General features: G+C 32.6%; 7 protein-coding genes across 11 annotated transcripts; 6 read left to right on the top strand and 1 right to left on the bottom strand.

The window, feature by feature from the left end:
* Positions 1-36: 36 nt before the first annotated feature.
* Positions 37-2,274, top strand: LOC106325635 (adenylosuccinate lyase; the record flags this gene model as incomplete). Its single annotated transcript, XM_013763684.1, is given in 8 exon segments — positions 37-99; positions 189-341; positions 413-811; positions 885-1,106; positions 1,187-1,447; positions 1,526-1,627; positions 1,695-1,763; positions 1,852-2,274. Coding segments are annotated over 8 exon segments (1,488 nt in total), but the record flags the coding sequence as incomplete, so codon positions are not given.
* Positions 2,275-3,639: 1,365 nt separating this feature from the next.
* LOC106298925 (ras-related protein RABA1e) lies at positions 3,640-4,879 on the top strand. Its single transcript, XM_013735058.1, has 2 exons — positions 3,640-3,860; positions 4,424-4,879. Exons 1-2 carry the CDS (start codon positions 3,640-3,642, stop codon positions 4,872-4,874), a joined length of 672 nt encoding a protein of 223 aa, XP_013590512.1. The 3' UTR covers positions 4,875-4,879.
* Positions 4,880-7,749: 2,870 nt separating this feature from the next.
* LOC106296159 lies at positions 7,750-8,748 on the top strand. The gene has a single exon (XM_013732236.1). It carries the CDS (start codon positions 7,984-7,986, stop codon positions 8,656-8,658), a length of 675 nt encoding a protein of 224 aa, XP_013587690.1. The 5' UTR covers positions 7,750-7,983; the 3' UTR covers positions 8,659-8,748.
* A 2,292-nt stretch (positions 8,749-11,040) lies between these two features.
* Positions 11,041-11,601, top strand: LOC106318839. Its single transcript, XM_013757018.1, has one exon. The coding sequence runs from the start codon at positions 11,191-11,193 to the stop codon at positions 11,434-11,436; it is 246 nt and encodes an 81-aa protein (XP_013612472.1). The 5' UTR covers positions 11,041-11,190; the 3' UTR covers positions 11,437-11,601.
* Positions 11,602-11,715: 114 nt separating this feature from the next.
* Positions 11,716-13,528, top strand: LOC106318748. The gene is made up of 3 exons (XM_013756902.1): positions 11,716-12,673; positions 12,994-13,106; positions 13,337-13,528. The coding sequence occupies exons 1-3, from the start codon at positions 12,547-12,549 to the stop codon at positions 13,418-13,420; spliced, it is 324 nt and encodes a 107-aa protein (XP_013612356.1). The 5' UTR covers positions 11,716-12,546; the 3' UTR covers positions 13,421-13,528.
* LOC106330242 lies at positions 13,522-14,509 on the bottom strand. The gene is given in 3 exon segments (XM_013768751.1): positions 13,522-13,764; positions 13,766-13,938; positions 14,495-14,509. Coding segments are annotated over 3 exon segments (375 nt in total). The 3' UTR covers positions 13,522-13,577.
* A 7,299-nt stretch (positions 14,510-21,808) lies between these two features.
* LOC106314508 (transcription factor TCP2) lies at positions 21,809-24,280 on the top strand. Of its 5 annotated transcripts, XM_013752386.1 has the most exons (4): positions 21,809-21,917; positions 22,019-22,189; positions 22,718-22,816; positions 23,031-24,280. In XM_013752386.1, the coding sequence occupies exon 4, from the start codon at positions 23,057-23,059 to the stop codon at positions 24,131-24,133; it is 1,077 nt and encodes a 358-aa protein (XP_013607840.1). In that variant the 5' UTR covers positions 21,809-21,917; positions 22,019-22,189; positions 22,718-22,816; positions 23,031-23,056; the 3' UTR covers positions 24,134-24,280. The 5 variants fall into 5 exon arrangements, with proteins under 5 accessions (XP_013607840.1, XP_013607827.1, XP_013607845.1 ...); XM_013752373.1 differs by having other exon boundaries at positions 22,718-24,280; XM_013752391.1 differs by lacking the exon at positions 22,019-22,189 and having other exon boundaries at positions 21,811-21,917; positions 23,038-24,280.
* The last annotated feature ends 2,868 nt before the right edge of the window (positions 24,281-27,148 follow it).

Genomic DNA, 27,148 nt, shown 5'->3' with positions numbered 1-27,148 from the left:
TCAAAATCGCTCTGCTTAGCTTCTCACCACCCGATTCCCACAGTTTCATTCTCTCTCTCTTCTTCTGCTGATTCTCTCAAGCTAACGACTTCAAGAAAGGTAATCTAATTGTGGGTTTATGTCGAAATGCTTCGTTGTGGATGTAATCTAACTGTTACCGAATTGGCGAAAAAAAATGGATACTTTAGGTGATAGCAATGTCCATGGCAAGTTCAAGAGACTTGGAGATGTCGAACTTAACGGCGTTATCGCCTCTTGACGGACGTTACTGGGGGAAAGTCAAGGACTTGGCTTCTTCCATGAGCGAGTTTGGTTTGATCTACTTCCGAGTACTTGTCGAGGTAGTTTACTTCTTGTGATTGAACGTTCCTTGTTACTATTAAGATTCATTGATTGTTCTTGTTTTGTTTAGATCAAATGGCTTCTTAAGCTATCGAGAATTCCTCAAGTCACCGAAGTTCCAAGCTTTAGCAAAGAAGCTGAGGTTTACTTGCAAGGCATCATCGATGGATTCAGCATGGACGACGCTTTGGAAGTCAAGAAGATCGAGAAAGTGACCAATCACGATGTCAAGGCCGTTGAGTATTTCTTGAAACAAAAGTGTGAATCACACCCTGAGATCGCTAAGGTTCTTGAGTTCTTCCATTTCGCTTGCACATCTGAGGACATCAACAACCTTTCCCATGGCTTGATGCTTCAAGAAGCGCTTACTTCGGTTATACTCCCATCCATGGATGAGCTCATCAAGTCGATCTCTCAGATGGCTAAGGAGTTTGCGTATGTCCCCATGCTCTCACGAACTCACGGACAGGTAAAAACCTCTAAAGACAAGACCTTCGCCTCTTTGTTGAAGAAATGTTCATGGTTTTGATTCTCTAATGCAGCCAGCTTCACCTACAACATTAGGGAAAGAAATGGCGATTTTCGCTGTGAGGTTAAGCGAAGAGAGGAGATACCTTTCAGAAACCAAGATTAAGGGGAAGTTTGCAGGTGCTGTTGGGAACTACAACGCTCATATTTCAGCTTATCCTAACATCGACTGGCCTCACGTTGCAGAGGAGTTTGTTACTTCTCTCGGTTTAACATTTAACCCGTACGTCACTCAGGTATATACTATATAGTTTTTATTATCTTCATTAACTTTTTCCTTGTATATTATCACTGAGTGATTGTTTCTTTTTTGCAGATTGAGCCTCATGACTATATGGCTAGGCTTTTCAACACGATCAGCCAGTTCAACAATATTTTGATTGATTTCGACAGAGATATATGGAGCTACATATCTCTAGGCTACTTTAAGCAGATAACTAAAGCTGGTGAGATCGGATCATCTACAATGCCTCACAAAGTGAACCCTATTGACTTTGAGAACAGTGAAGGGAACCTAGGGAAAGCAAACGCTGAGCTTACTTTTCTCAGTATGAAGCTTCCCATTTCACGAATGCAGGTTTGAGCATTTCTCTTTTTAAGTGTCTTTGCTAGAGCAATGTGTGTGAATATAAGCTAAGCCTGATAAAATGTGCAGCGTGACTTAACCGATTCAACTGTGTTGAGAAACATGGGTGGAGCTTTAGGGCACTCTCTTCTAGCTTACAAGAGTGCGATACAAGGAATCAGGAAGCTTCAGGTATTATTACCGTAAGTCCTTAGAAAGGTTTTCACTTGTCATAGACTGAGAATGTTTCTTGATGTAGGTTAATGAAGCTCGGTTAAAAGAAGATTTGGATCAAACTTGGGAAGTTCTCGCTGAACCGATACAGACTGTAAGTTTTCTACTCGACTTTCTAGTCTTTTATAACGTTCAAGCTACCTCCATGTTCATGGAATTGTCATGGTGTATTATGATAAAAGGTGATGAGGAGGTACGGTGTTCCAGAGCCGTATGAGAAGCTGAAGGAGCTAACAAGAGGAAGAGCTGTGAATGAAGAAAGCATAAGAGAGTTTATCAAAGGTTTGGATTTACCTGAAGAAGCAAAAACTCAACTTTTGAAGTTAACTCCACACACATATGTTGGTGCTGCTGCTTCGTTGGCTTTGGCCGTCGATGAAGCTCTGCACTTCGGACATTGATGATGATGATCAAATTGGTGATAAGGTGTAGTGTTGTATTATTATTATGTCTCTTTTCCAAATGAATGGGGGAGAGTCAATTCATAGATGGATGACTTTTACGTAGTCGTTTGAACGGTGAGAATAATCTTGTACTGGTGTTTTATGTTTCCTCTTTCAGATTTTGACATCATCGATTAATTAAATTCGCTCTCTTTTGATTTAGTAGTCCTGAATTATAAGGTGTGGCCCTGTTTATTTATGAATTATATCGTTCAATGATACTCCAACCAATAAAAAAATATTGGTATAAGTAGACAATTTAAGTTTTGTACAATACAGTAAAATTAAAACCAACTTATATGAATATAACAACTTGATATTTAAATCGATTGAACCAAATAAACAAAATAAACCGACTAATTACAATATTGTAATATAATTATACATAATTACATATAATTAACAATATATATAATTTATTTTATTGATATGTAAGATGTTGATTTTAGTAATTTGTTTTAAGTTAAAAGTTATTTTGTTGTTCTTATTTTCATCAAATGAAATCAAATATAACTTTTGTTGATAGTGTTAAAATTAGTTTTTAATAATATTATGATATTACTAACTTTGTTATTTTATTTTATGAAAATTATCATAATTATTAAATTTTTACTCTTACTAATTATTTTTAATAGTTAGTTATACAGAAAATAATATATTTAAAAGTTAGAGAGACTTCTAAATTATATATACTAAAATTTACAAAGTATTATAAAAGATAAACATGGTTATGGTGTTGTGGTATAAAATAGAATTAACCGAAAACGATAGTATATAAACTGAACCAAGCCAAAATATATGTGATATTAATTTGATAGCTAATTTTTACAAGTTGAGATACCAAAAAGTAAAAAGCAAACCAAAACCGAACCAAAATTCCAATTAAACACCTCTACAGGTCATAAAAAGAAAATTTGTTACATTAGAGTCAAATGATGTGCAGTTTACAAGTTGAACATTTTCTTTTGATTTGAGGGGTTTATATTTTTTATAGGCAAGTGTTTATGGTACAAAATCTAGGCAAATATGAATGCAAAGAGTAAGGAAACAAAATTGCTAAATAATGTTAAGAAATTTTTTTTGTCATATTCACAGCTTTGATATGTAATATTTTTTTCATTGTTACCATTTACATGGACACATGTTATCTTAACATCTACTTCATATTTTAATTGTCTTTTACAATAATATCTTAAAACATTAATTGAAAATGCCATAAAATCAAAACAACAATTTATCACATACCATACATAACCTCTTCTCTAATATCTTCCTACATATTGATATCCTTTAATTTATGGAAAAGTTTCCGAGTGATTTAAATTGATCAAAACTATTTATATTGAAGAAATATTCTTTGGGAGAGTACAGAGCCGATTTTGGTTCAACCAAAGATTTTACAGTTTGCTCTAATATTAAAACTATTAGTTCTTGTTCTATATTTTCATATCAAAACTATTTACATCAACCAAAGATTTTAGTTCTTGTTCTATATTTTCATTTTTTGGGTTTCTGAAAAAGTCAATAATGGGAGAGTACATAGCCGATGAAGACTACGACTATCTCTTCAAACTAGTCTTGATCGGAGACTCCAGCGTCGGAAAAACAAACCTTTTGTCTCGATTCACCAAAAATGAATTTAGTATCGAGTCAAAGGCTACCATTGGTGTCGAGTTCGCCACGAAAAGTGTTCATGTCGACGAGAAAATCATCAAAGCTCAGCTTTGGGACACCGCCGGTCAAGAAAGGTAAACAAAATCCTCGTGATATGTCTGTTTTTTTCCCTCGGTGTTCTGTTTTTTTCTTGGTTATGTGTTGTTTTACGTCGGTTAATAATTGCAACATGACCGAACCAAACCAAAAATGTTTATATTTTTCAGTTTATCAAATATTGTAACCAGTTAGTTTGTCATATACTGTAAATAAAATCGTAACTGATTTTAGTGTAATTTATTAAACCAAAATTTGTTAAGAGTTTTAATATTACATATATGTAAATGAACCAATATCTATTTATTAAAATAAAGAATCAATATTTACTTATTTTGGTATTAAAAACCCAATATACCAAAGCCAAATTAAAATATTACAAACCAAATTACAATGGTTTTATCTGGTTCAATTTCCATTAAGCTTGTACATCTTGTAGGGCAAAGCCCAAACCATTTTAAATAACTCTCCTAATGAGAAGACCCTTTCAAAGGGGAATTGAATTCATGACCTCTTGGATACCTACTAGATATGCTTGTTCTCTTTATATTGTTTTTCTCCAGCTTTGTAATTGAGCAATTGTGTGTTTGTTGTTATATAGGTACAGAGCAATCACGAGTGCATACTACAGAGGAGCAGTGGGGGCTCTTCTAGTATACGACATAACTCAACATGTAACGTTCGAGAACGTTGAACAATGGCTCAAAGAGCTTCGTGACCATACCGATGCCAACATCGTGATCATGCTTGTTGGAAACAAAGCTGATCTTCATCACCTTCGTGCAGTTCAAGAGGACGAAGCTAAATCTTTCTCTGAAAGAGAGAACATGTTCTTTATGGAAACATCTGCTCTTGATGCTACAAATGTTGAGCAAGCTTTCACTCATGTCTTGACTAAGATCTGTCGTGTTGTGAGCCGTAAAGCTTTTGATGGCACTGGAGATCCGACGTCTTTGTCTAAAGGACAGACCATTGATTTAGGTAGCAAAGATGATGTTTCTGTTGTTAAATCATCTGGTTGTTGCTCAGGCCGAGATTATCTGAATTTATAGTTTTGGGAGGGGGTAGGGTTTAAAGTTGGTTTTACAACACAAACCGACCACAAGAAAATGAATTGGATAAGACTATTCTAGTCGTGAAACTAAAATGAATGTTAGACTTCTGTTATAGCTTTTCTAGAACCGAAGTAAAACCACAAGAGAATAAACATGTTATACTTTGTTAAGCAGTTGAATCTTTATTAGGGATATATATCTAACATCAGGAATTCTAAGGGACATTAACTAATATATAAAGGGTTAGGGTCAATCCACTAATCACCAATTGGTTTTAAATTGAAAACTCATAATTAAACCTGAATTTAACATGGTATCAGAGCCCAAATCCTAAATACCTTAAACTCCTAATTAAAATTAAAATTAACCCTTCTGACCGGGTATAAAGGTTATGATTAACCCTTCCAACTGGGTATAAAAATTGTGTTAAACTCGCTCGACCGAGTATAAATATCCTAAAGTTCCGAGATTTCTGGCCGATGAGAGCCATCATCTCGAGGAGGGGTATTAGGGATATATATCTCACATCGGGAATTCTAAGGGACATTAAATAATATATAAAGGGTTATGGTCAATCCACTAATCACCGATTGGTTTTAAATTGGAAGCCCATAATTAAACCCGAATTTAACAATCTTGCTTAGTTTTGTATTTATTGATTATGGATTTTGTTGCGAACAAACATATTACTGACCTCTCAATCCTAATTATTAGTTTAACGAACCACATTTATTCATTTGATTTCTGTTTAACTTCGATCCTAGATTTCTCTCAAACTCTCTCTCCCTAATCAATCTCTCATGTGTAATCAAGAAAGTAAAGACTATATAGAAAGACACAACATTGTTTATCCGGTGTTCACCACACTCTTCCAAGATGGAGAAGCTGCTATATACTCACCGGGCCGACTCTCTTACGGCAATCCATCCACTGAACCCCGGTGACCCTGAAACTTGAGCCACCGTACGGATACAAAGTGTTTCTTCTTCTCTCTTTACAACTCTATCTCAGCTCATCTCATTATCACCAAGAGACTGAGACTTATAAACACGCAAAAGATAGAACACATGTCTTCATCCAGAGCTACTCCAATTGAACCGGAAATAACCAGAGCAGTCAGCTAAACCAACTGATAACCCGAAACCTCTGAATCCTCTAGAGTCTTTGTATCCTCAAGTATTAGTGTATACATCTTGTCTATATTCTTCAGTTTCGTTATAAAATTTAATACATGTAAAAAATAAGAGATGGCTTAAGCAAAGTCATTCTAAAACAAACCTGAAAATGGAAGACTTGGTTATGAATTCTTGTCAACACACGAGTAGCTGACATGAACTGAAAGTTAAAACTACGACTTTAGTACTAACAAAGTCAAGAGACGGAGAAACATATTTATTCATAATGGAACATTACTGAATCGCCGATTAGTAATCTAGACATTATCTAAAACTTAGATGTTTCTACTTTATTCAATAAGTAACTGTACAAATACAATTTTCTATTTTGGCAAACTTTTGTACTCATAAAAAAAGCGTATATAATACATATACCACATAAAAGCACACAGAGACCAACGTGAAATGAAAGGATAAATAACATGATGATTTGCTAAACCCGAAAATAGAAGAAAGAAGATCTTCCTTGTTCCACACGGAGCTAATTTAGGTCCACCGTCCAAATTATGACAAAATCGTTCCTTCCAAGTCTCATGTCATCAATAACATGAGGATTTTACATGACGATTTTTACTGTTTCGTACACTTGCCAATCATCATTGTATTCATCTTTAATTCATGCTAATATATAGTACTTCTAATATATATACAGTATAAGTTTATGATGGGCTTTTATTGCTGAAGAACTGTAGCAAAGCGAGCAACCGAACAATGATCGAGCTAAGTGTATCCAAAACCAGATTCAAAGATAGAAAATTATATGAATATTGAAAGAATATGAAAGTTGAAAGTAAATGGCATAAATAAACTAAGCAGCGGTAGTTTAGTGATAGGGTGGTTTGAAGCAAGACGTAAATCCATTGGTTTTAGGTTTTATTCTTATGGGGAACTAATGTTGTTTGTCCAGCCGAAAATGAAGCCATATTTCAAACTTCATTGAAATTTTGAGACTGAACTAACCGTTCGATACTATTCTCAATCTCAAGTTAGGCTTACGTACGTCCATATAGTCTTGGTTAACAAAACAATTAGTTGGAGTTTCTGGTACTAAATGGCCAATTCTTGAGTATTCTTATTTTCTTCGTCCATTACAATATTTCAAGAATTCAGAGCTTTTTTTTCAAAAAGAACAAATTGTAATAACAAAATATGTAAGTTGTAACGTGCAGGTCTCAATGCGTGTCTTGTATGCCTTGCGTATACTGACGTTAGTTAAAAACAATGCAAATAACTTTATTTTCTAAAGGAACCAATATAAAGGTAAAGGAAACGAATATACGTGGTTGACTAAGCACTTTACGTTTTACATTTTATACTGAATTATTATTTATCTATTTGTTAGCTAGACCTTACTTGACCTCCACGATGGATCCTTGTGATTATTAAAAGAAATTATGAGATAATGCAAAGGTTCTCACACACGCAAATCTTTTCATGATCAATGTTATTAATCGGTCGATCAGATCATTCTTATTTACGCTCTTCTCGTTGACATTTGACACGGTTTAAATAAGAATCTCTCCAGGATTTTACGAAAATAATCAAATATATTTGACAAGGTATAAAAAAAAAGTTAACAACATGGAGAGTTGTTCATACGAAATTACTCGTCAAACTCACACATGTCAAGATTCTCCCTATAAACCTCAAAAACTAATATATAAACGCTAAAACGTATCAGAATATAAATGATTATCTTGAAACAAAAATACCTCTCTTAAACAAAGATTAAGGGTGTTTCAAGAACATCCTTCACTTGAAGTAAACAAAGACTTGGGTTTGGTCTCAAAGGTTACTTGCAAGGCATAATTAAAAAGCGTAAAGAAGCTTTTCTCTCACCTCTCTTATATAGCCTTTACGTACTTGAATCTCATCATTAATCTTTCTTCCATCAGAAAAGATTTCCCCAAAATCAGAGAAAAGCATAGAGGATGAACAAAGGAAAAAGCTTCAAAGATATGGAGATCAATGTTGTTGATGAAGATCATCAAGGAAGTGCTCAAGAAGAGATCGAGAAGCCACTTCTAGAAGAAGACAAAGACTTCCCCGATATAGAAAGAACAACATGGATACAAAAGGCAATAGGTCAAACGTTTCAAACCACAGCTCATTTAGCTAATCTCTTACCAACAGGAACGGTTCTAGCGTTTCAACTCTTATCTCCAATTTTCTCAAACGGCGGTCAATGCGATTTGGTTAGCGAGATCATGACATCGGTTCTGGTGGCAATATGTGGATTCTCTTGTTTCATACTTAGCTTCACGGATTCTTACAAAGACAAGAACGGTACTATATGCTACGGGTTTGCAACAGTCCACGGGTTTTGGATCATTGATGGATCGGCAACGCTTCCCCAAGAGTTATCTAAGAAATATAAACTAAGGTTTATAGATTTTGCGCATGCTTTCATGTCGTTATTGGTGTTTGGTGCGGTGGTTTTATTCGATCGGAATACGGTGAATTGCTTTTTTCCGGCACCGTCAGCTGAAGCGTTGGAGGTTCTCACGGCGTTGCCGGTAGGCGTGGGGGTGTTTTGTAGTATGTTGTTTGCATCATTTCCCACAACACGCAATGGTATTGGTTTTCCAGTTCCTGGTAACAAATGATTTTAATATATTTTTATTTATTTGTAATTTATTCTCTATGCTTTAACTTGTTTGATCAAGATTCTTTCTTTTGATGTTCACTTTGAAAAGACATTACAAAAATCATGTAAACGTTTCTAATAGAGATGTATGCAAGTAATCATAATAAACTCATAATTTAATGTAAATAACATTCGTGAGTAATATATTATTTTACGTATTTTTCAAAATATGTAATATGTATGATTGATTAAAATGAATTACATCATGAAAGCCCATTAAGATAAATTTATTGTCACAATGCAATACCCCTCTCACTCCGTCGTAGTGGAGAATGTGCAGAAGAGATAGTCGGAAAAGTAAACTATCTGATTCCCATCACATAAAATGAGATTTAATTCAAAAAAAAAAAGGTAATTTAAATTACCTCAAATCGCCATCTCAGATTAAGCACGTCTCCGGATGGACCATCCCGACATGGATCATCAGATCTCTTAGACAAGGATCTGGCATAGCAGACTATTTGCTGCTGTATTAGTTAGGCAACTAACTCTCACGAAACATTCTCGTGAAGCCGAGAGGGAGATATTTAATCTCTCCTTCTCAATCGGGTACCAATATGTTGCTCGAACCCTGGTGCGACGCGTTTTCGTGCTGAGTCACTACCACTTTGCCTTGGTTCGAATTGGTGTCCACATGTCTAATTGTTTAATATTTAACTAAAAGTCTAAAATGTAGAACTTAATTTTCGGTTTAATCCGGTTGGATATAAAAGATTCTCAGAGCCAGAGTCAAGTTGTTCACGTACACACAATTTTTTTTTGTTCTGATTCATCCGCTGTTTGATCACATGGAAAATGATGGAAATATAGTCAAACCAGTTTATCTTTTCTAGTATATGATCAATGCTTGTGCTGGCTTGGGAGTTAAGAGATGTTAACGTAGGAAGAAAAAGCCAATGCTATATCAGCCGGTTCTGTTCTTCAATTTGCCCATGTTTTATCTTTTTCACTTGTAAATTCATCAAAAGCCTTTTCCAGATCATGGCAAAACGCACAAGAGCTCCCGCCCACAGCTCCGAAAAACCGACCGTCCATGGTTCGACCCTCTTCCTCTGCTACCAAGTGCCTCTCAGATGCATCTTGGAATGCTGCTAGGGAAGATGTAGTTTGGGTTGGGTTTCTAAGGATGCATCTTCGAACTCTTGTCTTGGGTTCGGCTCTTCTCACCGCATGTTTAGTTGGCTCAGCTTTAGTGGCCGAAGCGCTAGCGGTAAAGGCAGCGATGTCAGCTGCCATCTCATTGGGACACCAAAAGCTGGAATGCTTTTCGGACTCTAAGGGTCTCGTGTCTCTCCTAGTTAACAAGGGTTCAGCAGTGGAAATTAAAGCAATTTCTCATGATATCTGGTGTCCGACCGGCGCATTCAACATATCTTACAACTTCTAGAAGATACACCGGCTTCGAGGGTGTGCAGACCAGGCGCATTTGCGCAGGGTCCCACTTTTATTCATCAAATTTCTTTTAACATTTAAGGCCCTGAATTTTTGAAATTTTGTAAAATAGGTCATAAAATTTAATATTATACATAAAATTCCAATAGAAATATGTTGGCTCAGGGCCCAATTTTAAATTGAGCCTGCCCTGGCAATACACAGCAGTACAACACCACACCAGTGAAGCATTGTTAGCTAATTTTCCAGCCGATGCAGCAGCTACAGCGGATAAAACAGACACGGAATAAATTAGCGACATCAGCATCTAATTTTCTACGTCTTTGGCAATCTATTAGCTACTACTTTGGCTTTTGTCACTGTCATTTTTGTCTCCTTCACGGTATTTTTTTTGCTGCTAGGTGGCGATTATAAAACGAACAACACTAAGTCATATTCATTGATGAATCCGGTTAAGTATGTGTTTGGTTAAAGGAAATTTTGTTTCAAGTTGACCAAAAATAAAGAGTTATTTGTTTCTGTATAAAATACTTCTAGAAGTTGTAAGATATGTTGAATGTACCAAATAATTGAAAATATTAAATATGTCATGTGTATCTCGTCCACGTAGAGATACACTTAACCAAACAAGACTTGTATACTTCTCCGAAATTTCGTCTCTCTTATTGTCATGTCGTATTCCCCGTAACTCAACTTGTGAGATTATTTGGATATTCTGGAGTATTTGTTTCTTCTTTCTTTGTTTTTTTGTGCTTGTTTCTATGCATCACCAAATAATAGAGAAAATTTTGTCGTTACTTTTATAATCTCTAACTCTGTCAATATCAAAAAATGTACGTACGTGTGTAGTCATACAGGCCACTTGCTTGGACCAGAGACAGCCGTTGATCCATCAGTCCATTTTCTTTATTTTCTTAAAAACTTCTTTGCCAAACAAACTAAAACCGTGTTTCTGTAGCAGACTCGCCGTGCATTAGAGTCTATATATACACCAAGAATTCTCCATTTGAGATAACTTCGAAACCAAAACACTTTCATTCACGACTTTTCTCTTTAAACATTTTCAAGAACAAGAAAATCTTAACACTATCGAGATATCATGGTAAGATCAGAATTAGGAAGAAGGAGATCTTTATCTGGAGCTGAGATGGCGCCGGCGGCCATGATTTATCGCCGGGGATGTTCAATGATTCCGACACTAGAGACCATTTTCGAAGAAAGGTCGGATGATTCAAAAGTCATCATGGGACAAGGACACCGTCTTTTACTTCTTGTTCCGGCGATTATATCGGCCGTCTCATGTGTTTTGTTGTTTAGACATGACCGTGTTGTTCGATTTTCTTGAACATGTTTACAAACATACATACATATAAGTTTTTCGATGTTTTGTTTGGAAAATGTATAAGCAGAAGAGTTAAATTCTTATATATAATCTTTTGTACTTCATTTGTTCACTTCAGTCTCATATATGAATTATAACATGTGTTCTAGTGCTCATGAGTTCTAAATATTCTTACCAATAAGAAGATACTGTCTTAACATGGCCGAGTTTTTGACAACGAATTCATATGTAAACACACATTTTCTAGCAAAGAGAACCAATGGAGAGTTCTTTGTTATTAACAACACACCCAAATTACAACTTAAAGAAGCAGCAATCAATAGTCTTTGATAGTCTTGTACAAGAAAAAGTACAAAATTATTGAGAGGAGAAGAGGTAGAAAGATGACAATCCGTTTTGGCGCTTGAACTGCAAAACTGTCACATCCTTCTTCAAAAATAGTCTCCAACTTAGGCTGCGAACTGCTTCTCGACAATCGTCTCTGCTGAATCCGATGAGATAATGAAGGTGCCACCTCTCCCCATGTTTGAATAAACCTCATTTCATTCGCCATATAACGATGCAGTTTTAAAAGTTTTGTGAAGAAATATAAGTTTTCTTGACGTCTTGTAATATGAGCAGAGAAAAAAAGAAGAAGATTAAGGTGTTGTGTGTAAGATCTGATTGTTGGTTTATATATACATAGAGAAGATTAAGAAGACTTTACTACGGTTATATAAATATGGTAAAATGTCAAATATCTAAAAATATAAAGACACCAGTTAGTCTCTTAACAATATCTTGTGCCAAACTTAGAAGAGGTTCAAGACACACCCAGAATAAAATAAATCAACTATACTATTTTTAGGTGTTTTCTTTACAGCAAAATCTAGTTATACTAAATTTAGATGTGAATTCTATTATGCAGTCCGCTATAGACTAACACGTACATTTGTAAGAAAATTACATACTCAGATATTTTAATTATATTTTATTTTTGTCAAAAAGTATATTTCAAAGTTACATCATGGTGACTGGTGAGTGACAAATGGAAATTGAAGGTTTACATTTATAAAAAAAAAAAAAAAAAAAAAAAAAAAAAAAAAAACTCTGTGAGAAAAAGAAACTCCTTCAATGGCGGAAGAAGAGAAGCGAACTACACCGGAACCTACTCGTCCCTCTCCGCCGGAACCTCCATCAAAACCCGAAGATCCCCCGCCGGAAACACCTACTCCGCCGGCTACATTCGATCCTACTCGAAGTAATTCTCTAATTTCCCCCAATTTATTCTGCAACATCAAATTGATTTCTAGGGTTTGCTTCCTACTTCTTAGCTTATGCGATTAATTTCCTCTCCGCCATTGTTAATTGTACCCAAAGGTCGTTCCTTTTGCTATTGGGTTTTCGAAAGATCGTAACTTTTGCTTTGATAGTTAGAAGAGAATCAGATCTGCAATTGATTGATTAGAACATTCATTAATGAATCATTCACCAGCTTGCTCTGTGTTTTTGCCTCTGGTCGTATTGATCTAACTAAAAAATGCTTTCCTGACTTTCTCTTTCTCTCCGTTGTTGTGAAAGTGGTTGGGATCATCAAAAGGAAAGCTTTGATTAAGGATTTAGCTGCAGCTTACCAGGCCGAGTGTCTTGCTTATTGCCGAGAACTTCTGGACCTCCAAAAGAGAAAGGACGAGGTTTGAACGATCTTGTCTCCTCTCTCTTTTCTTTATGAAGAATAGGACCACTAGAGCACGTTTAATTGTTTCTTCTTATGTTCCCATTGTTTTTGTATGAACTTGTTAGCATACATGTTTAAGTTGTAAAAACCAGTGTTTGGGATTGAAATTGGTTAAACTTTGGAACCAAATTGGTGTTGTAACTTGTAACCTGTGTTGATTTTGCCCTTTCTTTTTTTTGTGTGCAGCCGTTTCTGGACACAAAAGCTACAGATGATGTGAGAAAAGAGACGTTGAGGACTTCTTCCAAACGAGCTAAGAAAAAACGTTAAATATGAGAAACACTTGTATGATGCTTAGTTCTACGATGAGTAATGATGTTGATAGACCGGTTCTCATATTTTTAGATGGCAGTGAAAAAGCTTGAAAATTTTATCTGATTGTTTATCTAAGTATTTACGCATTTACAAGTTGGACTAAATACATCTCTTAGCTAAAAGTTAAAATCCGGTTAACTGGTCTGAGACTATCAATCGCCTGATGCTTTGCCTTCAAACAGAAACTTTTAAACCAGTTTGTGTCAGGAGCAGATACAATCATAGAAGACTGGAGATGCATCGAAGCTGCTCTTTTCACGAGCTCATTTCGAATGGCTATGTTTGAAGAATCCATTTCCAAACCGGCCTTGTGATTGTAAAGGAACAGTGTTGGTGGTGAAAAACAACGAACCAAAGCCATCGGAACTCGAGGTCAGATCTTTCAATCTCGTGTACCAGAGATCATTGACGTCGAAGATAAAGAGGAAGGGTGGTTTCTGTAAACATTTTAAAACCTTGTCTCCATATTCGTCCTAGGATTTAAATGTTGAGGAAGCTAATGAGTTTAAGTATCTTCCGATAAGGGTGGACATACAAACGGCAGTAAATCAAACCAAATGCACTGAAATTTTAGGGAATATAAACAATCTAGTAATAAATTTAGTAAAAAATTTAAACAAAATGGAAACATATGTTTATAACGAAACTATCATACGAATTGGACACAGTTTTAATGAGTTTTATATGAATTAGAAAGTTTAATATGATTTTTGTTAAATAACTCTAGAATCTCACATAAAATTATGAGATTTAGATTTTTTTTTGTAACTAAGAAACTATATCCATACATTTTAAAATCGTTTAAAACTTTAAAAATTCACAATTTAAAATATTTACAATAACAGTGTATTTCAGAATTGTTTATGAAATGAAAAGTTCAATAATTGTATACTTGAAATAAATTTTTAAATTTAACATTTTAATATAAATCACCTCAAAAATTCAGTTAAATTACATTTTCTTTCTTCTCATTTAATTAATTATTTTTGGCGTCATTTTGTCTCCTTTAATTGTAGTATAATTTTAAACCTCAGGTGGAAACATGACTTAGAACTCACTTTAACTAAGATTATATATAAATTACATAGATGTTGCAAAAAAACATATGGGTGTATATTGTGGTCCTTCCATGATTGATTGTTAGAGATATAACCAATAAAAAATCAAGTTTAGTTCCTAGACTAGTTTGAAGTAATTTACATGGAATGGGTAATACTAAATTAATTATTGTTAATCTAATAATAGAAAGGTAATATACCTCTGGGTGGACCTATTTTCCGAATCACAATTAGAGTTTATTCCATTTAGAGCAAGAAACTTAATGGACAAAATTAATCATGAGTCATGACCCACTAGATTCATTAATGGTCCATTTTAAAAGGACATCAACTTCACTTATATTTTAATGTCTCTAATAATTAATGACATACTTGACCCAGTTATTCATGATAATCTCTAAATCAATTTGGAATGGTGTTCTCTTTGATTTGGACATTTTAGAATACAAAAATCCTTAATTTACGAAAATTGTAAATCTGGTTTAGTTCGAATTTAGTTTCACTATTTAAATATATATACCAATTATTGCACTTAAAATTTTTGTTCGATTTTTTATTTCAGAAAAGAAAAGAAAGTGTAGTTTACAAAAAAAGTGTCATGAAATAGTTAACATGTTTTATTTTTGCGCAGGGCAGTACGTAACGCACATAGTGGCAAAGACCAGAAAATAGTACATGTGCAGTAAAAGGCTGTTTATAAAATCATAACATCACATCACTAACTGTGGTCAAAACAGTACCACTGCATTACGAATCTAGTAGGATTCAGATCATGCATTATTTTTTTTTTCTATTTGTTTATAATAGGTTATTTAGTAATTTACCAATACTCTAAATCTATTCCTTAAATATACTAATGTAACCCTTTTTTTTTTGACAAAGGGCTTAAAATAAATAAATATATAATGTAACCTTGCAACATTTTCATAACTGTTATTATACTTTCTCGAGTTTAAATAAAAAACTTTCTCGAGTTTAGATAATTAATACAATTTAGCTTTATATATTTTATTGAGGATACCATAATTAAAAAAAAAGATGATGTATGTTATTTTAGTTTTGTTTTTCGCATTTTATACTATCACAATCAAAGTCGGTCATGGTATAGTCAAATGAAACATTCGACTAATGCCTTTTTTTAATTATAAATAAAGATCTCTAAGTTTGTGAAAAAAATTCACTAAAACTCTTAATAAATTATGTATAGTCTCCAAAATCTAAAAACGAGGTTATGATTACTATAATGTGTTTCTTAACAATTATACATTTGAAAATTTATCTCTCTCTTACACACACAAAAACAATATTGTCCAATCTAGTAACAAAAAGTCACATCACTTTTCCATAGCAATGCATATGGTTAATTTCTTAGTTTTTTATTTAATATGTACATTCGGCTAATTCACCTAACAAATTACATAATGAATGAAAACTAAATCCTTATATTGTACTTGTAGTCAATAAGGTTGATACCAACGAACAAAGAAGAAACCAAATTCTAGGTTATATACTTTGTTGTATATACCTTATTAACTTTTTTGTTGTGTAGATTAGGAATGTAGTTCATCAAAAAGGAATTGGAGCATCAGAAGCCGAAGAGAAAAAAAAATAAACACGAAAATATAATAGAGATTAAGCAGAAATTTGGGTGACCAAGAAGCAGACACGTGCAATGGTGTGGTAAAGGAAACAGTGATCGAGAAGTCAGCAAGTCTCCGTTAAGACAGCGACACGTGCTCTCGACCCCGTCGTGAACCACTTGCTCCTCCTTTTGCTTCGTTTATTCTTAATCACTATTATTAAACTCCACAAATCATATTTAACCATCGCATATTAAAAGTTATTCACATTGCGAGTGCAAACAAACGTTTAATTATTCTTTAGTTAATGTATACGTGAGTATGAGCTAAAGTGGTGTGATGTGGGAATAGCCGAATATGGGTCTGCATTCTTGATCAATATGATTAGCTAGTTGAAAAAGAAATATAAAAAGTTTTTTAAAAGAAAAAAATACGTAAATAGCTTTCAGATTCCTTAAATATTATACGTTTCCTTTCCCGTAATTTAGTCATTTCTATTTAAAATATTTCTCTTTTTTTTTATTATATGTGTATACTTTGATGATTGCTTATCTCATCTGATTTGCATTTATTTAAATGTGATTATCTTAATTTAGGCTATAAGTATATCTATGATTGCTTATCTGTGTATGAATACATATGCATGTTGCATAAAGGAGTATGTTATAAGTTTATTTGCAGGAATATAATGTTGAAGCTAAATATCATCACTAAGTTTTGCAAATATGAAGGAAAATGATTTTTATATCTTAAATGTTGACGTAAGTTTTGACCATACCCAAATTCAAAAGTTGGTTCAATGTATTCTCCGATTCGGTAGGGTAGAAACTCAGTAAATCAATACTCGACATATTAATAAACATGCTAAATTAATAAATTTCACTAGTTATGGGTTTAATGAGTTAAATATGACATAATTCGATAAGATAACAAAATAATATATTTTTAAAAAAATAATGTAAATATATAAATATTCCACTATAAATAATAACTAATGTATATAAGTTTTATATAAATATAAACAATGTATTGTATGATCTGGTTTTTTCACATTGAAATCTATTTTTACTTTTCTAATTTTTTTCTAAATATATTGTTGCTAGTTTGTCATTTTACACCTAAAAATGCATCTACATTACATTACATTACATTTTTAATATCTCAAATTATCAAATAATAATAACATCAAATTTGTTTCTGTAAAATTTAATCAATAAATATACCGTAAATCAAGTATTTTCTTATTTTTACATGAAAACGTACTTCGAAATATATAAATCTAAAAAAAAAGAAAACTAATAATTATATAAAATAATAAATTATCAAAGTAGCTGACAAAAAAATCATTATCAAAGTTCCAACTTTATTAATTTATAGAATTTTTACTATATGTTGTGATTACAATACATAACTTTCATGAGTTTATTTGCATAAAAATAATGTTGAAGCTAAATATCATCACTAAGTTTTGCAAATATCAAGGAAAATGATTTTTATATCTTAAATGTTGACGTAAGTTTTGAGTCTTTGACCATACCCAAATTCAAAAGTTGGTTCAATGTATTCTCCAATTCGGTAGAAACTTAGTATATCAATACTCGACATATTAATAAGGGATAATTTGAAAAATACCCTATTTATGATTTTAAATTTGAAGAATACATTTTTGATTTTTTCTTTTTGAAAACTGCACTTTCTTATATGTGAAAAGTCATTTATATCCAGATTTTGTTTTAAACTAAAAACTAAAAACAAAATTAAAACAATAAATTATTTTGTTCTGAGATAAACACAATTATGAAATAAATACATGTTAATAATTTAATTCATGAATAACTATATGATTTTTGGATTCATGTATGTTTGGTTGTTCGCGTATTAGAATTGTTTTTAAAGTTAAATACAATCGACAACTTAATGTGTAGTTGGATCACAAAAACTTAGACCACTACGTTATAAACCAGAACCTGCACAAATCCCTATTGTTCATTCTTATAGTTTGAAAATGTTAATATTTTATAATTCTTAAAATGATGAAACAAGCGTTGTATTCCATGAGAAGCTACAGTTCATTTTGCTTGAATGCCTTAGGGATCTTAAAGTAGATATATGGAATTGTAACACATTCCATTGATGACTTGGTTGGAAGTGTTACGTATGTGACTTTTCATGAGTGAATTCTTCTTATGCTTCGAAATTGCTCTTGATTAGGATTTGGGGCTAAGTCGTTCGGAGGTGGTGCTTTGATGTTAGATCGTGTTCGGTGTTTCTGTACAAGCATTTTTTTTTATCAAAGTTATATATGTTCAATTGTTTAATTCATGAATACATTGTGGTTATTTTGGTTCGTGTTTGTGTTGGTTTGCTTGTATGCTTATATCTGGGAGCTTTGTTTTTGTGTATAAAACAGATTTACTCTGTTTTTCGTGAATAAAACAGAGCTCTTTCTTGTTTCATTAGCTGTATAGTTTTGATCAAAAGCATAGTATCCTGCAATAAATTAACAAAAAGCATAATAATTTTCAACAAATCCACCATACAATGTCTGTTTCTCTAAGTTTTGAAACACGTAGTTGATGCTGCCATTGAAAGAGACGATTTCGGCGAAATTAGAAACGAGAATATACCATGCACAAAAAAAAAGAAACGATAATATAGAATAATTTTAAAATAGATAGACATATATATTGGATAGTTTAGTCAATTTACATATACACGAGCGTAGTTTTCAAAAAAATTAAATAATAGTAGCGTAGTTTTCAAAAAAAATAAATAATAGTGTAGTTTTCAAATTAAAATCTTATATTGATGTATTTTTCCAAATTTTCCCTATTACTAAACATGCTAAATTAATAAATTTCACTAGTCATGGGTTGAAAAAGTTAAATACGACATAATTTGATAAGATAATAAGATAATATTTTTTAAAAAAAATTATGTAAATATATAGTCCCACTTTAAACATAAATAATAACTAATGTATATAAGGTTTATATAGATATAAACAATGTATTGTATGATCTGGTTTTTTCACATTAAAAACTATTTTTACTTTTCTAACTTTTTCTAATATGGAAAGAGAGGAACAACAGAAGACATAATGTTCAACCCACTACACCGAATATCTTGTTCAAACAACTAGATAGACTCATCAAAGATACTCTCCTCGCAAGAAGATTAAAGAAGGGCTGCTCCACTCTTTTATCTCTTTGGTTCTCTTATGGCTAATAGGTTTTCTCTTCGGATTGACAAAAACGTTAACTTCTCTGGCTTTTTATCTTTTTTTGGGCCTCAGGAGTTTTAGGCTTTTAAGCTTATGTAACCATGTTCTTTTGGTAATATAATTTACAAAAAAAAAAAAAAAAAAAAAAAAACTTTTTCTAATATATTGTTGTTAGTTTGTCATTTTACACCTAAAAATGCATCTACATACATTACATTACATTTTTAATATGTTAAATAATCAAATAATAATAACATAAAATTTGTTTCTGTAAAATTTAATCAATAAATATACCGTAAATCAAGTATTTTCTTATTTTTACATGAAAAACGTACTTCGAAATATATAAATCTAAAAAGAAAATATAAACTAATAATTATATAAAATAATAAATTATCAAAGGAGCTGACAAAAAAATTATTACCAAAGTTTCAACTTTATTAATTTATAGAGTTTTTACTATATTTTGTGATTACAATACATAACTTTCATAAAACTTTGTTAATTTACCGTAGCAAATGATGACATAGATAATTTATAACTTTGTCATTTTCCATATTGTATTATTTAAAATATTTATTATATTGAAAACTAATAAAACATGTTCCGGTAAAGTGACCATTCCAGTTAAACTATTTGATTTGTATGACCACTCAACCAATCTCGAATTCGACAATCTGATTACGACGCCAATCTACTACGAATATTACGGTGCATGGTCTTATCCTTTAGTTTACTTCTGTACTGTTAAAATAGAAATCATGACCTTCTTTGATGTGTCATTTTTTTCACTTGGATCATTCCTAAAAAAATTATTAAATTTTACATAACTTAATTATAATATCTTTTAATATTTTTTATTTTATTTGAAATACTAATAAATATTTTAAAAAATGTCTAACAAAATCTTTCAAATATCTTTTAGAATCATTTTAAAACATATTTTCGAAATTAGTAAATTAAAATTTTAATCATCACAAAGTATAATTAGAAACTAAATTTTAGTTTTGATTGTAAATAAAAATTAATAATTATATAAAATACCTTTAATAATATTTAATGATAATAACAGTTTTAAATTGATTTAAATTTAAAATTAAATTTAAGAAATATTTTGAAAGATGTTTTTAAAAAGAATATTCATTTCTATTTGTAATTCAAAGACAAAAAATACTTTATCTATTTAGCACTGAAATTATGACTTATTTCATATGTGTTTTTTTTTTAATTTAGAGCATTTAGAAGTCATACATTCAAATGCTTTGACCATATATCACAATTAATTTACACATTTGATCTTTATTTATATTATATATATAAGACTTAAGTTTACTGTTATTAGAATTTATGTATTCCCTTGAGTTAAAAACCAATTTGGTTTATTATTTAAACAACTATACTAAATTGGTTTAATTAATCACAATTTACCAAATTTTGTATTATGTAGGTTCAACTTAATTTAATTTCCACATATATTTCAAATCTAAAAATAAAACAAAATTATGTAAATCAGCATTGTTACATAATAATGCTTTTCAAAATAAAATTTGTTACAAAAATACAAAATTTATAAATTTTATAGTAATAATATTATACACCACACAAATATTATTATAAAATTAGATAAGATATAGCACCAATTATATTATTGATTTATTTTATTGTATAACCTAAAATATTTTAGTATTAAAGAAAATTCACACTGGCGTGCTGGTTCTAGCAGATGATTAAACCACAAACCCCAAAATATTCTTAAAGTTGATCTAATCATATTAAACAAATTACAATAAAGTTGTATAAACTAATTATGCGTGATGGTAAGAGATCACCCAAACACCAACCAACCACACAAATTACCAAATAAATCACATTTATTTCGTTAATGTAATGTTCTTGCACTCTTGTATTTTTGTTATTTAGTGGTTAAAGACCAAAATTCTGTGTGGTCCAAAATGTTAAATTATGTGTGGAAGTTATTAGAAAACACCATATTAAAAAAACACCATATTTTTCTAAACTTCTTAATATTTTCTTAATACTTTCTTTTTATTTGCAGATAATAATTTACCCACATCGATGGTTTATTTACCTCTCACTGAATTGATTTTGTTTTGTACCACATTATTTTCTCAATTTTTGTTGTTCACCTTTTTATTTTCTCAATTTCACTAAAAGAAAACTCCATAGCATGTTAACTGCTGTTGTCTGTGTTTAATGCCAAATCCAGACAAAAAAATTGATCCCTTTAATAAATTATTAAATCCATTTAAATTAACAAAAAGTAATCAAAATTAAATTTAAATTCTAAATAGGAACTAATGCCAAGGACTATAATTTAGTTCAGATATTTTATAGATGATGAATGTGGCAATCCAGTGAAAAGGTCATGTAATAAGGGGCAAAAAGGGGAATAAAGATACAAGACTGATTTCTCTCTCTCTCCATCGGATCATCACTCCTTTAAATCCCCATCAAAGAAATTCCAATTTTCTCGGATTTTAATTTCTAAAACTATTTCTTCTTACAATCCCTAAAACCCCAGTACTCTTTCACGCAACCTACTAAACTCAGCTCAAAGCTCATCTGTTTCTGTAAGTCTCAAATTCTCTTATATTCACTAAAGTTTCAATCTTTCCCAAAAAAAAAACTTAATCTTTATCAGATAAAGAACTTTAATTTTGTTATTTTTCAGTCGTGATTCTGAAAAGAACAATCATAGATCCATGACTCAGAATTCCTGATGAGAATTTTTAAACCAGGAAAGCTAAATTCAAATTAGAAAGAAGCGTTATGTCAAGCAAGAGAGCTTTGACACCTGTTTCATCTAGAGTCCAACGATCTGCATAGAATCCAGAACACTACAGTAATAATGATTTCCCTTTTTAATTTAATTTAATTTATCTTCTTGTTGGTAACCAAGAAACAACTTAATTGATTAGTATTTGTGTACGAAACACCAAACTTTTAAATATATCATTGAACTCGACTCCTGTAATTTTTTGTCTTGTTATCTTTAAAGTTTCCATTGATAATCGCTTCAGCCGAAAGTTGCTGTTTCATCAATTTAGTAGCTAATTTATCATTAGCTTCTGATCTTCCTTGTAGCTGTTCTTTGATTATCTTTTGCATTATCAACTTTAAACCCATTTAATCAAAATCATCTTTTTATTTAACCTGCCTGTCAGATCTAGAGCATATCTTCGAATCAGAATAGCTAATATCTTAATTATGTACATACGATGAAAGTCTTCTCTTAAAAAAGTAGATAAGGATGTAACATATGATATATATATGTAGAGATTTGTTCTTATGAGGAGATTTTATTTTAAAAGGTAAAATTCTTATGATGATGAGACTGTTTCTTAGTTTTTGTTTCGTCTTCTTATTGCAGGGCTCGTGGGCTGAAATTATTTCAGACAGCGCTTTTGATGACTCTGCAACAGCTTGCAGACAAGCTTAAACGAAGCTGTATCTACTACTGACTTTGATGGTGAAATATCGAAAACCCTAAATTAAAAGAAAGAAAAAAAAAAACCAAAACTTTTTAAATTGTTTTGTTTTGGCTTTTGTTTTTTCCTCTGAGTGTTTTTTTTTTCACCATCAATATTCAATGCTTACAAAATACAGTGTGTAAACAAAAACCAAAAAAAAATTCCTTCTTTAAATCCTAAAGTCTCGATTTTTAAATTGTTTTGAGGGAAAAGCTTTTAGGCATGAGATTATTGGTGAGATGTTTCCTAAAACCGGAGATGATGTTATAATTGGAGATCTGATGAAGACTAACAATGGAGACGTGGTGGATAACAACAACAACAGCAACCGGTTAAGCAGGTGGCATCACAACTCTTCCCGGATAATTAGGGTTTCGAGGGCTTCCGGTGGCAAAGATCGACACAGCAAAGTCTGGACTTCCAAAGGCCCACGTGACCGGCGTGTCCGGTTATCAGTCTCAACCGCTCTTCAGTTCTACGACCTTCAAGACCGGTTAGGTCTCGATCAGCCGAGCAAAGCCGTTGAATGGCTAATCAAAGCTGCCGAAGATTCGATCTCCGAGCTTCCTTCCCTCAACAACACGAATTTCCCGATGACCGATGACGAGAACCAGAATCAGACAGTAACTGGTGCGGCTAAATCGGCTTGTAGTAGCAATTCGGACACGAGCAAGAACTCTTCCGGTCTGTCTCTTTCGAGATCGGAGCTAAGGGATAAAGCTAGGGAAAGAGCTAGAGAGAGAACCGCCAAAGAGACCAAGGAGAGAGACCACACTGGTTCCTTCACCGATCTGTTGAATTCCGGTTCGGATCCGGTTAATGTAAACCGGCAATGGATGGTTTCTTCTTCATCGCCTGCTCAAATGGAGTATTTAAGCTCGGGTTTGATACTCGGGTCGGGTCAAACCCATTTCCCGATTCAAACAAATGCTCACCCTTTCTCCGATCATCATCATCATCCTCAAGAGTTTTCCTTCGTTCCCGACCATCTGATTTCTCCGGCAGGATCCAACGGCGGTGGAGCATTCAATCTTGATTTCAACATGTCGACGACCTCCGGCGCCGGAACCGCCGTGGCCTCCGCCGGGTTCAGTGGTTTCAACAGGGGGACCCTTCAGTCCAATTCATCAAATCATCATCAGCAGTCTTTTCTCGCTAATCTGCAGAGGTTTTCATCATCAGAAGGTGGTGGAGGTCCACAGTTCTTGTTCGGTGCACTGCCTGCAGAGAATCACCACCCCAACAGTCACCAGTTTCAGCTTTATTATGAAAATGGATGCAGAAACTCAGACCAAAAGGGCAAAGGCAAGAACTGATGATACTGTTACCATTTGCATCTTTTGTTTGAGTATCTTTGTTTTCTTTCTTTCTTGCTTTATCTATCACCCAAATGTCAAATCTCGCTCCTCTTGGTTTATCTTTGGGATCATCATCCTCTCAATGTGTGCGTTAAATCTGTTTGATATGATGGTCTAATTTGGAAATCTTTTCAGATTGGGTTTGTATTTTGTAATGTTGTATTTGTGATAATAGCATTTTGTTTGTGGCTTCATAATTCTAGTTTTATCATTTCTATTGAGTTTTATTGTTTTTGGCATAAACCGTAGAGTTTATTTTTATTTTCTCTTTAGTTAATTGTTATAGTACAAAGATCTATTTATTGGTATTCATGAAACAAGTATAGGTCAAAGACTCAAGGTCATAGGGCGATCCTTTTAAGGGTACTAGATTGAATCAAATCAAATCAAATAGCAGAAGTAAAATTATCGATGGATCCTTTTAATGGAGAGACATCAGTCTTACAAAAATAAATAAAAATGGATGTATAGAAATATATAATTATAGATAAAAATTGATATGCAGAAATAACTCAATAATTTATATGATAGATAAATGAAACTAAAAAATTAGGACAATGACCATTATACAGTGAAGAGAGTGAAAATTAAAATGATTTGTCTCCTGTTATGCTCTATGTTTGGTTCCCTTCTTCCTTAGCATCTCTCATCTCTTTCTTCCTGTCTCCCTCTCTCTCTCTATATGCATTGGTTGATATATATCTATCTATATAATAGTATATGATACATCTTCCACATTTTGACAACTGTTCTCTTCATCAATGGCTATTCCCAAAATTTCATATTTTTGTTATGATCTGTTTTTATTATTGTAAGTTTTAAAAACTTTTCATTCATGTGCTGCTTGATCTTCTGCACCCACATGGGTAGCCTATCTTTTAGGGTACTAGACAAAGTATTATTTAATATATTCTTTTAGTTGTTTTTTTTTTATTTTAGCTTTCAACTTTTGTGTGGTTTTGGGATTTAGAGTAAAGCTGGGTTACTTGTGTTTCATGTTTTCTGAGGATTTATCATGTAAAGGGAATTTAAAAGGATTCGTTAGAGTAAAACTTTCAAAAGAGAGAAGGACTATATGTTGAGCATTTGCTTGAAATAAATTAACAGTATAGTGGCCTAAATACAATAAAATAATAGAGATAACAAATATTACTGTAATAGTCAGATCAGTTGATTCATATAACCTGTTTAATCTTACTGAACAGTTTCTATTGTTTCTATAAGTAGTTTTATAAAAAAATTGTTTAAAATATAAATATTTTTAAAAGTTTAATTTAGCTTTTACATTTATTAAATATGGATAACCTCTTTTTTTTGTCACAGATTAAATATGTATAACCAACTAAGTTTTTTAACGCTAGTTTTATTAGGTAGAAGAAGCCACAACTCCAAAAGGAGAGAAACATAAAGGAATAAAAATTAGAGAAAAGGCTTACACTATAGGCAAAACAGAAACTTCTAAATGTGTAACCAATTAAGTTACGTAGAATTTTAATAATTGATTGAATGCATATATTAAATGATAGTTTTCTTAATATTAGTGTTTTTATCTAAAATTACTTGTAATTTGAAAAAGGAGCAGTATAGACTTTGTATCAACATTGTGTACTTCAAAAATCTTCGCTTATTATTTCGTATTAAAACGCCGTTTTAAGTGTTTTCAATTCATTTCTATTCATCTTTTAGGCATGCTGTTCGAATTAATTACACTTTTCTGCATCTGATGAATGAAAACAATCAAATGGTCCATATTATTTATTGAAATAATTTTATCACGTTTATAATGATTGAAAGACATAATAAAAAGTTATCGTTAAGAGAATGGTCCATATTCACAAACAAAAATGAAGAAAGAATACAATGAGTTTGATAGAAACGAAATTGGTCCTTTTGAGAGGGACATTATTTTTTCCCCAATGATATTGTAATTTAGTTCCAAACAAAAAAAAAATCGAAAAATCAAAAAGAGATTGAATATTTCACAGTACACAAGGATTCTACTTTTAAATTATTAAAAATATTTCACCATAATTTTTTTTCTTCCACATGATCACTAATTGGAGCCGAAACGAGTCAACTCTATTGTTGGACGTTTAGTAAAAAAAAACGAACAAAATGAATATGATTATTTCTTGTCCCCCCTTGTATTTGCTGAGCCCTTAAAAGCTTCGTTGTTTATGTAATGTTGTATGTTTGCAGACCATGTAAGAAAAGCCCAATATATAACCCTTATATTTTCTTATCGACACTACAAGAAAACAGGGGGATTCTGATGGCCGAAATCGTCAGAAATTCGTCGGAATAGACCGATTCCGACGAATTTCCGACGAACCTGTCCGTCGGTATCGTTTTGTCGGAAAAAAAAATTCGTCGGAATTTCGTCAGAACTTCCGACGACTTTCTGACGAATACCGAGAAACGTCATTCTGACGAACTTCCGACGATATTACGATGCGGACACACGAGACCAGAGTTCATCGGAAAAACTATGTACCGACGGAGAACGTTCCTCAGACAATTCCGACGTAGTGGATTCCTCGGTGTATTCCGACGAACTTTGGGCGTCGGAATATACCGACAGACATTGGTCGTCGGAATATACCGACGGATATTTGTTCGTCGGTATATTCCGACGGAAATTGGTTCGTCGGTAAATTCCGACGGAAATTGGTTCGTCGGTAAATTCCGACGGAAATTGGTTCGTCGGTAAATTCCGACGGAAATTGGTTCGTCGGTAAATTCCGACGGAAATTGGTTCGTCGGTAAATTCCGACGGAAATTGGTTCGTCGGTAAATTCCGACGGAAATTGGTTCGTCGGTAAATTCCGACGGAAATTGGTTCGTCGGTAAATTCCGACGGAAATTGGTTCGTCGGTAAATTCCGACGGAAATTGGTTCGTCGGTAAATTCCGACGGAAATTGGTTCGTCGGTAAATTCCGACGGAAATTGGTTCGTCGGTAAATTCCGACGGA

This window comes from Brassica oleracea, chromosome C1 (genome assembly GCF_000695525.1).
Source record: "Brassica oleracea var. oleracea cultivar TO1000 chromosome C1, BOL, whole genome shotgun sequence".
In the NCBI taxonomy this organism is placed as follows: domain Eukaryota; kingdom Viridiplantae; phylum Streptophyta; class Magnoliopsida; order Brassicales; family Brassicaceae; genus Brassica; species Brassica oleracea.
The sequence above is the reverse complement of the archived record's forward strand: the minus strand, read 5'-3'. Positions and strand labels throughout refer to the sequence as shown.